The following is a 17,591-nucleotide window of genomic DNA, read 5'->3' on the forward strand; positions in this document are numbered from 1 at the left end:
TGGAATGGTTGGAATTGGAATATTGCTGCCCTATGGGATCGCATGTCATGAGAAGAGTGCAGAGCTGTTGGCGGGGTGGAAGGGGAAACTGAGAGAGAAACGGGGCACGATGCGACTTGAAGAGAAGATGGTGAAGGGGTTAAGACCGATTGGATTTAAGGCAGGAACTGGCGAATTCAGTTTTTTCGTGTTGAAAAAATCGACTAAATCGAGATATTACGTGACCGTGACGGATAAAACGATCGAAGCTTTGATGACATAAGTTGTTCACTAGGAACTATCTCAAGTTGTTATCAACACTAATGCTTTGGTAAGTTCTGACCTTCATGTGTGCAATTATTAGGGCCAACTGTGTATCAAATTGTCTAATTATTCAATGGTTAAAGGAATCATTAGGGATCATTAGTTCCACTAATTAGCAAAACAAAGCATGTATGAAACATGTATGAGTATTTTCAGTACAATTGTTGAATTTGAGACGCTAAGTAAGTTGTACAAACATATAAATTTACACCGGAGCAATGAAGTGATAATTAATTCGGAACGCCATAGATATGTATAGCGATGGGTGGATAACACACACATATTTATAATTCTTTCCCCATCGGTATTAAATTTTATTGACCTGTAAAGTTTAATCCGAAGCGGTAACGTATTTTATACGTATTTTATACAGATAGGTATCTGTAGGTACTTCAGTATGTTTTATCTTAAAAACTATTGTATAATAAAGATTAACATGCATATATACATATGCCCATATTATTTCCACGGATTACGTTAAACCAATATAGCATTTTATTATTAAAAATTGTCCTTGCCAAATATTTGTATTTTCATTTCTTACTTCATACATATCTATGATGACTTAAAGTTGGGTACATAAACGCCCAATTTTTAAATTAGGTCTCCTACGTATTTAGACAGAAACTAATCAAAAATTTGATCAACTTTTATACAAAACATGGAAACGGCGGAGTAGATGTGTATTAATGAACTCAATTTCAGCTCTGGATGAAAAAATATAATATGTAAATTTTCCAGGCTGGTAAATAAATAATGTAATAATATTAACCCGAATAATTTTCCAGCTTGGAAAATTACAATAATATTAATCATAAACTCATATTCCTGTCTAATTAATTAAAAATGATTCTTATCGAAAACTCCAACCCCAAAAAATATTGCGTTGCAAGCTTTCGTTAGCATAATATCTAATAATTTAATTATATCTAAATACTTTATTTATTGAATGTTCCTAGGAAAATAAACTTACTTTTTTTCAGAGAAACACTAAACAAGTCTAGGCTTGCTGAAGCTTCTGATAAATAAATTAGTCATAATTAAATTTCTAACTTAAATTCAGGCTTAACATTGAGTTTGCTTTTTTCAAGGCTTAATTTCAATTTTCACTGTGAGATCATTCATCCACCCACGAAGAATGTTCAATCTGACGAAAATTTTCATTTCGGAAATCTACGTGCCTTGATTGTACGAAAAGGTAAAAATTTATGCACGGTCCCAAAGTGATTAATAAGTAAATAATTATTCTTCGAGTACTTACTTAAAATGGGTCCACTCCAGCCAGACAATTTACCCTGGTAAAACCAGCTCTCTTTATTTAATCCCTTTGACTTTCACCATGTTCCCCATGAACTCCAAATTTTCTCAAAATGGCCAACATTAATGCTCAACTTATTTACGCTAAAGTTTTCTGGATTTATATAAAATTCCCGATTGCGTGTAACCCATCCACTCGGAAATTCTTCGTTTGGTCGGACAAGGATTTATTCTACCCCTTTTACGTCGCTGAGTGTATCGTAATCAGTGGATTTTTTACAAACGTGGCAGAGTTCATAAATATCGCGTATTCAGGAAAGTTCGAAATTGTACCAATCGTCCTTCTCTTCATTGGCGTGAGTCTAATAACATTCGACGTCCTTGCTGCCGTCGCAACTACGCTGATAAAGCATGAGTGCGCCGCGTTCATGAATGACTTGATGCGTCACGTCGATGAATTGGAAGAAGGTGAGAGTGATTTTTTTTCTAGGTATGCACGATTAAAAGATGGTTCACTCGCTATCGCAACTAGGAATTACTTTTGATTTTAAAGTGTTTACGAAAACTCAGAACTTGTCCCCATTTGCATCAAACAAACTGGATGTTGAATCTAAAGAAATTGCTACTTTCGTTTGTTCATTTCTTCGATAACAAATTTTAAGCGAAAAAATTCGAGCCTTAGAGGTATCAATGGTGCAAATCTATATTATAAGCTGGAAATGTTTGTCTGCAACGGAAGTGAAAGTGGAGAAAGTTAAGTTTCAAATGGCGCGAAAATTCAATTGAATTCTTAATTTTAAAAAATACACCCAGATGGCCACCGTATGACAACCACCCCCAGATCACCATTACCACTGTCTGACAAGCACGCCCAGACAACCACCTCATGATAACCATCCACAGACAACTACCTCCTGACAACCCCCCCAGATAACCCCCCGCTGATAACCCCCCTTCAGATAATCACCCCTGATAACCACCCCCAGATAATCACCACTGTTAACCACCTCCAGATAATCACCTCCAGATAACCACCATCAGATAACCGCTCCAAGATAACCACCATCAGGCAACAGGACAGGGTCGACGAATTGTGATACATCGGGACTGGGACGATTGTGCTGGGCTGTGCTGTACGCACAGCACAGCAGCACAGTCGACGACGGTTCTTCAGGGATGGTTATCCTGAGTGGTTATCTAATAATACTTATATTGGTTATCTATTGGTTGGCCAATGTACTTTACAGTAAAGTTAAAGTGAAATGGTCAATTGCGGAACATTTACTTTCACTACCCTTGATTCTTGACAACAGACATTTCCAGCTAATAATATACATAAGATACAATAAAATAATTAATTCGGTGGAGTTATGCACAATCCCACTCAATTTTAATGAAAATCAATTAAGCTGCCGCCCGGCGGGAGACGGGCTTATACGCTAGTTATTTAATATGTAAATTATAGCAAAACTAAACCTTGAAGGTTCTGTTTTTGTGTTTTTATGCCATACCTGTGCAGCTTCACTCAATTTAGGTAAATTGAGGCTTCATTCACGATGAGGGAGTGAAGGAGAGTGAAGCTGAGTGATGGAGTTGAAAAATTTGATCGAGTGAGTGAAGGTGAGTGAGGGAGGCTGAGACGAGAAGTGAGTGGATTGAAGGGTGAAGGAGTGAAGGAGATGAAGGCTTCATCTCTCTCACTCCTTCATCTCCGGGAAAATGGGTGAAGGAATATAATTAGTTTACATACTAAAATCACCGTGGCCATATGAAAATAATTAGTCTCATACACAGAACTATACTATTCTATCTAGAAAAAGTACTGGACGAGCGATAGTAGCCACACTATGAGCGCCGTCTATGCACATTCACCAACTAATAATACACTGGTAGGTGTTGCACCCGAGCGCCACCACTTCTCACCAAGCAACTAAATAATACACAGATGGGTATGTGCGCCACTGTCGCTCCAGTTGACACACAACTTTGTATACTCAAATCAGCAGGGAAAAATACCCATTGGTCTCATTCCACCCCAGGAAATTCTCGCCGTGGCCCAGACTCGTCTCACATTGCCCCAGCCCAGTCTCACATTGCCCCAGCCTAGTCTCACATTACCCCACTAGATGGCGCCAAAATATTTAAATCATGACGACACGAGGAATACTTAATTGAATGAAAGAAAGAGTGAGGAAAATAGCTGAGTGAGGGGAATGAGGAAGTGAAGGAATTGAGTGAAGTGAAGGGAATGAAGGAGTGAGAATCAGATTTGTCAGTGAGTGAAGCCTCACTCAGCCTTCCTTCACGTGAGTGAGGGGAGTGAAGGGCGATTGGACGTGAGGTGAAAATGAGTGAAGGCAAATTTACTTGCACAGGTATGTTTTATGCCTATGAGTGGGTGTGGCAGCGGCAAATGGAGCCATGGAGTAAAATCACGTCAGGGTTTCAGCAGAAAATATCAAAACCACATTAAAATCGACGATCCCTCCTACTTAATAATCTACTAAATAATAACCGTCGTACCACAATTTTGCGAAAATCAACTAGTGTTTGAATCAATTTGCCTATATCACAGGTTTTGCAAAACGTGGAAAGAAATGGGACAAGCTGACCCTGATGCTATGCAACTTTATCGTCACATCTGCCGTTCTGCCATTTCTTTTCGCCCTTTTCGAAGCATACTTAACCGTCAATGACAAATTTGCTCACCTTGAGTACGCCCTGGCAAATTCGATCTGTCCCATAAACACGTATTTTGCTTGCAAATTGATCACCTTCATTGTGTTGGTAACTTACTATACCTTCATCGGGTTTCACTGCACTGCTTCCCTTGTCGGCCTAGTCGTAACTACCGCACTGGTTTTAAACATGCTGGTGGATTCAGTAGGCAATCTAGCCAAACTAAATATCAGTCTGCAATCGATCCGAATGTATCAAAGGTTCCGCATTGTGTTCAAAACCGTGGAAAATATTACCACCCTTTTGGCCAGCATGTTTCTCTCGATCGGATTCGGATTCACGGTCATGTGCAATTTCACCACTGTTCGAATGTTGGGTGTTATTCGGATGCCGTTTTATCTCTTCTTCCCAACTGCGTCGTTCCTAGCAATAGTCGCGACTGGAATACTGTTCCCTTATGGGATCGAGTGTCATGAGCGGAGTGGAAAATTGTTGGCGAGGTGGAAGGATAAGTTGGCACTGAAACGGGGCACCATGCGACTCGAGGAGAAGATGGTAAAGGCTCTAAAGCCGATGGGATTTAAGGCAGGAACGGGCGAGTTAAGTTTCTTCGCGATAAAAAAATCGACAAAATCGAAATACTATGTGATTGTGACGGACAAAACGATTGAGGCTTTAATGTCATAAATTGTGGTGGTACATTATTGCAAAATAATGCGAATGTTTTGTTAATTTCAAAACGTCATTATGGGAAATTAGGGTCAAATTTGTATAATTTCCAACGTGATTTAACCCATAAAACAAATCGTGCTACATACACGTGCATATGTAAGGTCTGGTTGAACCTGAGATGTTGATTTGTGTTTAATTGTAAATTTTTTGATTGCACATACATTTATATGTGTGTTAGTTAAGAAGGAAGTTAGCTCACATAATTATTGGGGTATTTCGATAAAAATGGTAGTTAAACTTTTAGACTTATCTTTTCCCGATAAGCTGTAACATTAATTGTTTTACACCTTCAGAATACTTATGTACGTATGTATGTAGGGGATACAAGTTAGGCATATAAAACAAATGTATCTATATTCATATCTATGGATATGTATACAAAAAAATATCCGTCATAGCGAATGCGACTAAATAAAGCATGAAACCAGTGTGTCGTACACGACTAAGGATGTCACAAGAATGTCACAATGAATATCATATTTCCGACTCCGTTTGAAAATCTGTTAAAAGTGATCTGCGTCAACCAACTTATGTGTTACATTAGCTGTAGTCCAAACGGTCACCACGGGGCAAGTATGATATTTGTTGAATTGATCTATTTGGTGTTAAGTATATAAGATACGTAACTTGTATGGTACGAGTGACTGCAATAAATTCTTAATGAATTTGTCTAGTTTTGCAAATTTAATACTGGGAGGGTAGCACACTGATTGTGTACTAATGAATTTCTAAGTTAGGTAGTAAATTCATTTAATTTAATATTAAGCAGAAATGTGAATCTAATAATTGTATAACTACGAGTGACTGGGAACTTTTCCTTGATTTTTTTTTAAATATAACGTTTTAATTTTTACAGGTAGTTATGTTTATTATTATAAATAAATTGAAATTTGGAATAAATTTTGGTTACAAAACTGAATTTAAAAGATGCCAATGATTAATTCAGCACAATGTTACAATAGCATACTTATCGGGAAATGGTTAACTCACAAAAGTCAAAGTAACCCGTCATCGTACTATTTATTATCGATTAAGTAGCCTATTAAATTATAATGAAATTATTCCACGAATTAAAATTCAAATACGAATTTATCGAAACAACCACAACAAAATAAAAATATGCAATAAATGTCGTTATAGAATTAATTTCCAGGCATAACACCGTCTTATCAAATATTTGGCTAGTTTTCGACTGTTATCAAAATATTTCCATCTGATCGTCTCAAGGATAGTTTATTTATTTCCTGGTATATAACCTCACTCATTCCTACCCCTATCTTTATTTAACTTTCCATTCTTGTCATACTTATGCTGCAATTTGTGCAAATCTCTAACCTGTAGATTTGAGTGGCTATAGTCGTACCCTTTCGCACTTTCGTATCCTCTCCAATGTGCCAAGTCATGGCCTGGGGGGTTGCGAATATAATTTCGTTGCCCTCGTTCAATTTGATTTACTTCTTGTCGAATCCACCCCCTGATGTGACTCCCTTGCTTAGGGTCATTCATTATCTCTCTCAATTTCGCCGTCCTTCCCGCCATTGACCTGCTACCAGTGCTAGGGGGCGGCGGAGGCGGGGCTGGTGGTGCGGATGAAGGCGGTGGGCGCGAACCGCTTCCCCCCGCAGAAACTCTAGATGTCCCCAGGGATGAAGTTATTCCAGATGTGCAAACCCCATTTGCCATCATGCTCACACCCCCGTACACCTTCCGAACTGACGATCCGTCCTCCGAATCATTGCAAAATGCGGCAGGTACCCAAGAACAGGTCAATCGATTCTCAATTTCTTCATTCTTATCCCTCTCCAGTGGTGAAATTCCGGTCAAACCCAACAAGTTTGCGAGAACCTGGCCAGCCTCCCGAAGAATTTTCTGCACCGCTGCTCTAGCCAAGTCATCCCCGAGGGTGTCCAATCTTCCAGAAGAAAGCCAGTCACGGACACGATCCCTGAACTGAAGTGTGCTTTGTAGTCCAAACGTCTCAGAGAAAGTGGAACAATAATGGTTTAACACGTCTGCATCGGATTTTTCGAGCTGGGCTCGAATCTTGGACTCCAACTTGTTTCTCTCGTCGTATCCTAGTTGATAAGTGCTGATGCCAGCACTTCTTGCAGCATCGTTTAAGACTTCTCTTATCTTGGCGGGGGTGCATTGCGGATAACTCGAAATTTGCGAGTAAATCCTTCTCAACTCAGATTTCGTCTTTACACAAAGGTCCTCATAGTACGCTTGAGTTTCCGCCTCTTCCCTAGAGGACTGCACACTTCGAGCAATACCTTTCAAAATTCGCGCCATGAATGACATCTTCATTAGTTCTTTGAGACGTAAAAGCTCTGGGAAATGTGTCCCAATTTTGTCATACGATTGGGTAAAGTTCTTCGCAAATTGTTCTTCCGGTGTGTCCTCCCCCTCATTGAACACGTCTTCCAATTCACCTTCCAAATTTCGAGTCATCGGTCGTGTACAAAGCCGGGCAGCGACGGGGCCAAAACGGACAGTTATTGCACCCTCAGTTTCCTCCATTTTGTAGGGAATGTCGTCAATTTCTATCCAAAAGCGGTGCACGCATTCTTGCAAGAGAGACGTGACCTTGTCGTTTTTGATCGGTCCAAGAATCTCGTGCAGGTCGGGAGGAAGATTTTGAAGAAGGTTCACACTAGTTGAGCGCATGCGGAACGGCGGCGTCGAACTGATCTCGACCCCGGTGGTGATTTCTTTCAGTAAAATGTCCGCCCTCGCCATCGTGGCGAGATAATTGGTTCCCTTTAGTCGGGATGGGCCGAACCGCATCTCTTGGAATGGGTGTGACCTAAAATTTTCTCCTCCACTGGGTTCCTCCAGGGTGAAAAAGGCGGCGGAAATCTCCTCACGACAGACTTCCATGACGTCGTCGAGGCTAAATAATTTGGGTTTCCGTCCTTTCACAAGGTTAAGAAGGAGGGGTCTATTTCTCAACAAAAATTCCACCTTTCCCGTGTTCTTGTCAAATATAAAGCCATCAAAGGACTCGTAACTTTTTTGGCGGGGTAATAATTTTGTTGTTTTCTCTGCATTTACGAAACTTAACTTATTGCAGTGTCTCACAAAACCGTCTGCATCTCTGGGCTGGAGTCCCCATTCGAGGTTGTCCTTAACCATGTCCTCCCGCCAAAATTTCTTGGCAAGAATGGCGTCAATGCAGACTTGTTTCGTTGCGAGAAAATCATCATCAATCCACCCACGCCAAACTCCGTCGAATTTGTGGTACGCAAAAAGATGGGTTGGCAAGATTCCCGTGTGACAGTAGGGATTTGTGATTCGATGGGTGAAAAAATGCTTTTGAAACTCGGCCTGGATCATGGACACGTACAAATTGTCCAAAATTGGGTAGAAAGTGTCATCCAACACGAACGGGTTCACTTTCAAGCATCCAATCCGTGATTCGAGAAGTTTTTGGAGAAGTATTTTTATTGAAGGTGATGGGGATCTCGGTAGTCTAATGTTGTCCATACTTTTTCCCGCGATGATCAAAGCTTTGAGGAGCCAGGCGGAAATAATCCCTTCAAAGTGTGGGGTGCAGATACGCCTCGTAAATAAAAAAACTACCGTAACCAGTTCACAGATAAGGGAGGAAATCGCGTAAACTCTTCCGTCTTCTAAATTCTTGGTGGTCAGGGTGTCCACAAGTTTTGAAATGGCGCAAGTCCAACAAGAAATTAGCACAGTTCCGGAGTCAGCGCTGGCAGAAAAATCTAAATATGACATAGCGGCTTCGAAGCCGATGGCTTGGTTCTTTATTGCCGCTTCAACTTTGCGAATCGTGACCAATTCTTGGTTTCCTTTGAAATTTAAAAAAGCCTTAAATTTATGGAATGGATCTGGCAGGGTGACGTGTTTGTCACATTTCTTCGAAACCCTCATTAATTCATCCAGTAAACTCTGCACGGTTTGGAAATGAAGGTGGAAATCGAGCAGGATCGAAATCGCAGAGTTGACGGTGGCCCGTCCAACTTGCGGGCTCAAGTGAAGGCACGCATTGAAATGATTGATCGCCCTAACCACGTCGCCACGAACTTTTAGTATACATCCGGTAATCATATGATAGCTAATTTTGAAAATAGCGGGCAATTTTTCTACATCCAGATTACAAAAGTAGTCATGCTGACAAATTATTTGTTCCAGAGAGGCGACATTTCTCGCATTCGTGTCCACCAAGGCTTCAGCTAAGGATTCCAAATTGTACGATTCTAATGCCGTGGTCACCCTGGTTTTAAACTGGGGGGAAAATGACGAGGAAAATTTTTGTTTTGAGGCTACATCCCACTTTCCGGGGAGGTAGTGAAGTACCGCAATTGCTAGCTTTTCGTTGTCCTCTTGCTTCAAGAATTGGGCCAGCATAAACTCATGAAGATCTTGGAAGGCGTCGGAATTTTCGAATTCGTCCCGAAATTCGGCCACGATTGTTTTAAAGACGTTTTGCAACCCGGAATTGAAATCACCGCCAAATAGTAAAATTGCTAGATCTATGTAAACCGGAATTTTCTGAGGGCGGGGTAAGGGCTCGATTTTCTTGATGATTTCCCAAAAGTAGAAATAACTGGAGACCTTATCTCCCCCCTTGGTCATGAGAGCTTCTCCCTTCTCCCAAAGTATCCTTTCCGGCATGTCCCCCACTTGAAGATAATATTCGATTGCAGATTTGTGATCTCCCGCGTCGTAAAAGTCATCTGCTACATTTTCTGGGTGCGTTCTTCCCACGAGGAAGCATAAATCGGCCAAAATCTTGTCGTTTCTTTGCCTCAAAGCCATCCCCATTTTGTAGTAAATGTCCCCCGAGTCAAATAATTTGGACAATTTTGCACACAAGAGCAATATCTCGTTGTCAGTTTCAGCGTTTTCTGAAATGTCGTGAATCCAATTTTTTGATGGTGAGGAAACACTGTTAAGATACGTTCCGAGGGGAAGGATGGCATCGACTGATTTCTTCTTTAGGAGACGTTTTAACATGGTGGTAGCCAAGGTTACCAATACCTGTTCAAAAATATATTTGTTCGTTCAAAATTCACTTCATTTAAAAATTATTAAAAATATACTTTCATTTTTCATCGATTACAAGTTTGAAATTAAATATGTATTCGTTATTAATTTTGTCTCAAATTTGCTATTTATTTTATGGTGAAAAATGAAAAATTACTAAAATTATTAATTCATTTGTCATGAATAATAATTGAATAAATATTTATCCTACCTAAATACATATGTATATTCATTTACACGATAGATTTTGTAAATAAAAAATGTGAAAAAAGTATTTTATCATTGTTCAGGAATTTATTGAATAATGAATAATAATATATCAGCCTATATATTCTAAGTGAGTGAATGTGAACAGGTATGACTTTACCGCATAATCCGACTCGTTAGAACTGCCTTGTTGTAAGTAAAGGGCGCACAAGATTGGACTGCCGGCCGGGATGACGTCTGCACGAGGGAGTTTTTCCCTCCTGTATTTGAACAATAGGTGTAACGCGTCATAGTGATTTTGCGTCCATAAAAAATTGCCCAGATCGTCAATCCAGCCTTCTTGAACTTCAGCTTTCATCTCGTCAAGAAAATAGAATGCCAGAGGTCTCATCTCCGTTTCGATTAACATTTTCCCAACGGCAGCGAAAAATGGGGCCGTTTCTTCTTTTTGATTTCTGACCAGGGTAAAATTTGCGCAAAACTGTACCAAAGGGGTCAACTTATGTCCAGAAAGGGCAAATATCTTCTTCGTCAGAGAAAAAAGTTGGTTCGGAAGCAACCTATTAACAAATATTTCCTATTCAAAATTCATTCAAGCTAAAAATCGGGAAACAAATATTTATTCATTCATTTATTATTCGCACATTCATAATTATTTTTTTTAATTTGAACTCAAAGTTGCCCTATTTAATTAACTTCTCAAGAGACCCAATGTATTAAGAATTGCGTGAAAAGTAAATATGTAATGAATAAAATTCTTCATTCTTCATGAATACATATAAAATAAATAACTACGTATGTACTCAATATTCATTCACGCAAGAATTTATTTCCTTCTATTCATTCATTTTTTGAATAATGAAGAAATAAATATTCATTCTCTATTGAATAAATGCTTGTGGACATGTCAAGTTCGAAGGCCACATACCTCGCTTCCAACACGCAGTGCGCCGATAGTTGAGCAAATGAATCATATTTTGCAAATTTGTGGGCTAGTGATTCCCAATTAGCGTCGTCCTTATTCATACTTAAAATGCATTTAGCTGCAAATCCAAACAGTTGCTTGGAGCAGAAAAATATCGCTATTTCTTCCCAACTTTGCTGTGACAAGGTGAAAAATCGTGCCAGAGCGAGGTAAAATTTATACATTTTTGTCTTTTTCGCCAAATCCAGGAGAATCTTGCAATCATTGGGAAGCGGAGAGATACCTGATCAGACATTTAAAAACATATTGCTTCATTAAAATTCAATTCATTCGCTTTACAAATAATTCATTTATTATTCATTCATTATTCAATTATTCAAAATTTTAAAAATAGTTGTTTAACAACTGTTGTATAACGAATACCCCATGAAGTATACATTATTAGTCAACGTGGGACTCGATGACGTATGGCCAAAATCTTTAAAATAAACGCATTTCTTAGCTCTGGGAATTTATTTTAAAATTTCTGTAGTCCGTAATTTGCTTAATAGAATGTTGGTAAGTTTTTTAAATTAATTTTTTGTTTCCAATTTTTCTGAAGGCTTCTAAAAAATGAGATCTCGTCCTCCAAAACTGTTAAAATATTAAGTGTGCATATATTCTTAACAAGTTGTAATCAACCTGTTGTTCAAACTCGTCGTCTAAAGTTTTAAAATAAATTCTAAGAGCTGAAGGATGAGTTATTGATTTTGGCGATAAGTCGTCTACTTCGTTATGCGATACAATGAAATTAATAAATATTGATTCACTTCAAAATTAGAAATAATAAGTAATTCCCTAATTAAATGTCCAGTTGAATAGTTAAATGTAACCGCATATTTACCCGAGTGCCAGTCAAAGTTGATGCAACCAAGGGCAAACAATTCGATGACATCGTCCTCACAAGTCTCGTCCTTGGTCTCGTTAATGACTCCAATTACATAATTCGTCCAGAGTTGAAGGGTCCACGTGGTTTCGAGTGGGATACAAGTTGCACACATCCTGGCGGATGAATATCCCACGGAAAATATTCTCTGATTGGGCAAGCTGCAAGATAAGCATACCGTTTTGCCACAACGCCTACAGTGGTGGCGTTGGGGTATAACATAGCCAAACGTTACGTCGCAGTAGGAACAATGCCACGCGTTCTGAAATTTTCCGGGAGGGTTAGCAACAAAGGTGGGGTTGGGAAATGGTGGGCGGGATTCCGAAGCAGCATCATCCACTAAAATGGTTAATGTTTCTCCCGCCAGGTCAGCTTGGTCGGAGAAATTCAGGCATTTATCCAACTTAATTTTCACATCGGTGTTTTTAAAAGTAACGTCATTCAAAAGGAATCCGGGTAATTTGGTGAAATTGATTTTGTCCAATTTTTCACCTGGCCATTCACAATTAATTTTTGTACTCTGGATAAGTTTTGTTACACGTGGTTGCACGTGGTTCCAATTTTTCCATTCCGGTGACCCCCAAAAGGCGAGGGTTTCTTCGCTGTGGGAAAATCTGGAGGGTTCCCAAGAGGTCACATTTTCTCCGAATGTTGACCCAAATCGGGCCTTTGTTGTCGGGTAGAGTTGTTCATCTCGGTGGGGCTCGAATAAATTGGTGTATGGCTGGACTGCTACGGTGTAATGGGTGTCATCGGAAGGGTAAAACTTTTCGCAAATGTGGCAATAGTAAACGTCCTCAGTTCTGTTATTTTTTGCATTCTGCGATAAGATTGAGTCGTACTGGGAGACGAAGGCTTTTATCGTGTCGACAATGAGGGGCAGGTTTAGAGGGGATATTCCTGTTTTTAGGACAAAATTTCAGAATTTAGAATTGTATTGTTTATCCCGATATACTTTTTTTAAAGTGAAAAATAATGGGGGTATTCAGTGTGATATTTTAAAAATTATTTTACGAGGCGAATACGCAACCTCGTAATTATTAAATGTCCCCGTAATTTTTTTTCAAAATTTTGAACTGCCTTTTCTTATTTTTTTAGCCAACAATAGACACGACCCAACCAAACTGACCACGGTAAACAGGAGGGTATCAATAGTAAGAAAACAGAAGAAATTTGTATTAAAATTAAAAATTTCTAATTTCCAAAATTTTTTCAAATCCAATTTCGAACAACTATCTCTAAATTATTTCAATAAATAGCAACCTATAAAATAAACATTTACCATTTCCACTGTTGTATTCTTCCTCCCATTTCGCCACTTTTTGTCGCCACCTCTCCGACGCCCGTTCACCATCTGGGGGCAATTGAAAAGAACTTTTGTCACCTCTACCTCCAAAGGACACGTCGTCCTCTTCGTCGTCAAATTCCTGATCAAAGTCCCTCCGGAGAAGGGCATCACTCAAGATTTTGTAGGCCTGATTTAACTTCTTGCATAACTCTGCATCTCCTCCCTTATCGGGGTGATGGATTAATTGTTGGGCACGATAAGCCCTTTTAATCTCGTCTTCTGTTGCTCTCGGATTTACGCCCAGGATTCCGTAGTAGTTTGTGATTTCCTCCATTCCGTCGCGACGTGATTATGGCTGAAAGAGATGCATCTAATTATGTACACTCTTAGAAATCCAGTATTAAAATAATACCAGCCGGTATGACTCTACCAACGTGGTATTGATAAATAATACCGTGTATGTAGTCATAACCCGGTTGTTGAAGTTTTACAACATTAGGATCAGATTTTTACGGACCGGTATAATTTTAATACCAATAGGTAGCAACTTTAATACCGAGACATGTGTGGCCATACTGGATTTCTAACCGTGTACATATTACTTCCAAGATTCATAAATGATACATATGTACATATTTACACCCTTAAAAATAATGCTACCCTTTCACCCTGAGTTCGAAATTATGTAAGCAAACCAGACTAAATTCAGAGTAACGTTAACTTGATTTAGTGTCAAGTGTTTTGCCCTCTGTTCGATTTATTTTACTTAATTTAAAATTTAACGTACTTAAGTATACTTACTTTTAAAAATGGGAACACCATGTTAAACAATGTACACTCACCTATAAATTTACGGTCTTGTTGGCAATCATAATACCATAACTGGGTCGATTTACCACTATTAATATATAGTGGTAAATTATTTTTTTAATAAATTTGACTACGTTTTCCACTAAATCTCCGTGTTCTGAAAGAAACACTCAAAATTGTTAAAGGCTGCAATTATCTTATTATAAAAATAATTTATTTGGCACAAAACGTTGCCAAGAATTTAATATGGCTTCTTAGTTAAATCGTTAAGTGCTTACGCAGCTGGCTGGTCCTGTCTAACAAGGGCAGGATCGTCACCCCACCAATACATACATAGTTAAATCGTACCGGATAAATTACAGATACATATGTACAAAATATCGTTACTCGCCTGCATTCGAGCATTAATGTATGTATGTGCATACATACATTTATATTTAACATACATGACACTAGAGGTGAGCTGGATCGTCATTTTTTGAGATCCAATCCGTCCAAATCCATTTCACCCAAAAAATTTCGGATCCGATCCATCCAAATCCGTTTGGCCCAAAAAATTTCAGATCCAATCCATCCAAATCCATTTGGCCCAAAAAATTTAAGATCCAATCCATCCAAATCCATTTGGCCCAAAAAATTTCAGATCCAATCCATCCAAATCCATTTGGCCCAAAAAATTTCAGATCCAATCCATCCAAATCCATTTGGCCCAAAAAATATCAGATCCAATCCATCCAAATCCAGTTGGATCGGATCAGGGCATGGATTATCCAAAGAATTATATATATAAACTCATGGTTAGTGTTCGGGATAAATCTGATTGGACTGTATATGTGTCACAGTGTGTTCCATGCAACAAAAGTAGGGCCCAGTTAATGTTAGGATGAGATCGGAGTGTTAAAAAGAACACTTCCTGATATTCTTTATGGTGACGAAATTTATCCAATTCGACCAAATCCAATACACCCAGATCCTATTCATCCAAATCCATTTCACCCAAAAAATTTGAGATCCAATCCATCCAAATCCAATTCACCCAAAATTTTTCAGATCCAATCCATCCAAATCCATTTGGCCCAAAAAATTTCAGATCCAATCCATCCAAATCCAGTTGGATTGGATCGGGCCATGCATTATCCAAAAAAATGGATATCCAGCTCACCTCTACATGACACCGGGCAATATGCACATTATATTTAAGTTTCTATATTGTTATGTTAGAAGTGGGCCTCTCATCCCTCCTGGTTAAACACGTTGGCAGGGAAGCCCCCAATTGCAAACGTATGTAATAATTTAAAGAAACCCTATGTACAACATTACAATCTTGTACATATGTACGTACATACATATTACCGATGATGCGAATGAGAATAGTTATCCCCTTCACATTCACGTTTCCTAATGGACTGTTATTTAATGATAAATATGTACATGCATGCATGAAAGGGTAGGTTTCCATCTGTGGATTGTGAATCCTGGTCAGTATCTTGTGCGTGTATGTAGATATGTGTGTCTGCAGTTGAGTACTAAATGTTTAACTGCATACCAGTAATGCTATTTTGTTACTGTAATTTCTGCTGCGTTGTCCGAAATACTTTGCAGCATTTTTGTGTTAAATTACATAGTAGCGAACAGTGATTTCGCTCATTCCTTCACAATGAGTCACTCGAAAGTACCTTGTGATTCATATTTTGTGGCTTGATTTTTAATAAATATAACTCCCTAGACAATCCCGGTGTAGCTTAAAAACGGTTTAATTTTGAGGGAATTATACATAAAGATGTAATTCTGATCGTATTGTTTTGTGAAAAAAAACAATTACATAGATACGAGTCTATGTAGCAGTTATGTAACTCATAATTACAATTATGTATATGTATAATGATTATCTTTATTTAATTTTTGATAAATGTAAGTTAGGTAAGCTAAATGTAAATAATTACATTAGTATTCACATTAAGCTAAATTTCAGCCTTCAGGAATTTCCTGAATGAATGAATTGAATTGTCAGCAGGGGGTCTTCCTTCCGGGCTGGAGATTATTTTACCATTTTTTGTGAAACTGTTTACATTCAGGAAAATGTAAATATGTAAATATGTATGATTTTTAGCACGGGGTAAAATAAAGTTTGAGATTTGAACTTTCTCCAAAATAGAGTTGCCAAGTATTCATACGAAAAACAAATATTACACTGAAAATTGTCTAAATCAGGTCTCATCTTTGTTCATCCATCCATTTCCACATTTGCTACATAGATGTATGTATGGAAAGAACGTGTCAGTGGTATTTGAAGTGCACGTGGGCGACTGAAAGGTGTGCCTGCGGTGTGACAGATAACGGATTCATGGTAACTTTCACTTCATGCACCACTTTCCTTTGATCTGTAAAACGCACTTGGACTTTTCTCTCTGTGTGTGTGCACTTGACTCGAGTCATGCTCTTAAAGGTATTTGCGATGAGATTCAGTTGAACGAGTTAACCTTTCACATTTCACATGCAGCTGAATAATTCCGGAAATCGAGAAAGAAAGTAATATATATATATTTCTGGAACAGTTTGCATTTTAGTTTTTTCTCGGACGAGATGATATTTCGTATTTTACAAGAATTTTTGAAATAATGGAAAGTTATCAATTTGTTAATTTGTACTTCGATGCTGGTAAAATATATGGATTTACTGGGCATACTCACGTCAATTTAGTTGTTACATAAGTACATTGTATGGCAATTCGCAACGCAAAATCTATAAAACGTTTACTTGACGAGTTTTCACTTCTGAGTAACAAATATTGACAATCAAAATCATCCAATTTTTAAAAAATTTAGTAAATTTCCTAAACTTGGACTGTTAATTTTACAACGTATAATTTTCAAGCTATATAAAGATTGTCGTTTGCGCAGAACGTTCATTTAATTGAGAATTATTTCCGCATAAAACTTAATTAAATTTAGACCCACATATTTTACTCGATAAGTAAATATTTAAATTTCTATTTACATATTCATGAAAAATAAATGTGTTTAACTTTTTAGAGTGAAAATAAATTGCAAGAAAAATAAACGGACAAGATTTCATTTTCACAATGATACTCATCTTATCTACCACCTGGGGATATTAAGGACATCCTTATATACACCAATTTCCTTCTCTCATTGCACATAAATTCTCACGAATAGCCAATTCTGCATTGTGTTTTCGAAGAAAGAACTAAATTATGTGGGCATAACGTTCCATGATCCAGTTTCCCCTGGGTGAGCTGATCTTACATAACGTTTTTATGAATACATACATGCATACGGTTTTTATTAAGTGAAATCCATGAATTTGATTTTGTTTGCAGTCAGGGTTCGATTTCTTCGTATTGATTCTTAAGTATTCTGGTGTTAAAATTATACCGGTACGTAAAAATTGCTTACCGGCAAAGTTAAAATTTAACTCCAAGTTAGTCCTAC

At 38.2% G+C, this 17,591-nt stretch overlaps 1 protein-coding gene across 2 annotated transcripts; it reads right to left on the reverse strand.

The window, feature by feature from the left end:
- Positions 1-5,068: 5,068 nt before the first annotated feature.
- Positions 5,069-14,555, reverse strand: LOC118437320. Of its 2 annotated transcripts, XM_035856265.1 has the most exons (7): positions 14,418-14,555; positions 14,172-14,296; positions 13,324-13,684; positions 12,000-12,941; positions 11,120-11,399; positions 10,352-10,751; positions 5,069-9,978 (listed from the first exon to the last, which is right to left on the reverse strand). In XM_035856265.1, exons 3-7 carry the CDS (start codon positions 13,661-13,663, stop codon positions 6,229-6,231), a joined length of 5,712 nt encoding a protein of 1,903 aa, XP_035712158.1. In that variant the 5' UTR covers positions 13,664-13,684; positions 14,172-14,296; positions 14,418-14,555; the 3' UTR covers positions 5,069-6,228. The 2 variants fall into 2 exon arrangements, with proteins under 2 accessions (XP_035712158.1, XP_035712159.1); XM_035856266.1 differs by lacking the exon at positions 14,418-14,555 and having other exon boundaries at positions 14,131-14,411.
- Between the last annotated feature and the right edge of the window lie 3,036 nt (positions 14,556-17,591).

This window comes from Folsomia candida, unplaced genomic scaffold, assembly GCF_002217175.1.
Source record: "Folsomia candida strain VU population unplaced genomic scaffold, ASM221717v1 Fcan01_Sc013, whole genome shotgun sequence".
Lineage (NCBI taxonomy): Eukaryota > Metazoa > Arthropoda > Collembola > Entomobryomorpha > Isotomidae > Folsomia > Folsomia candida.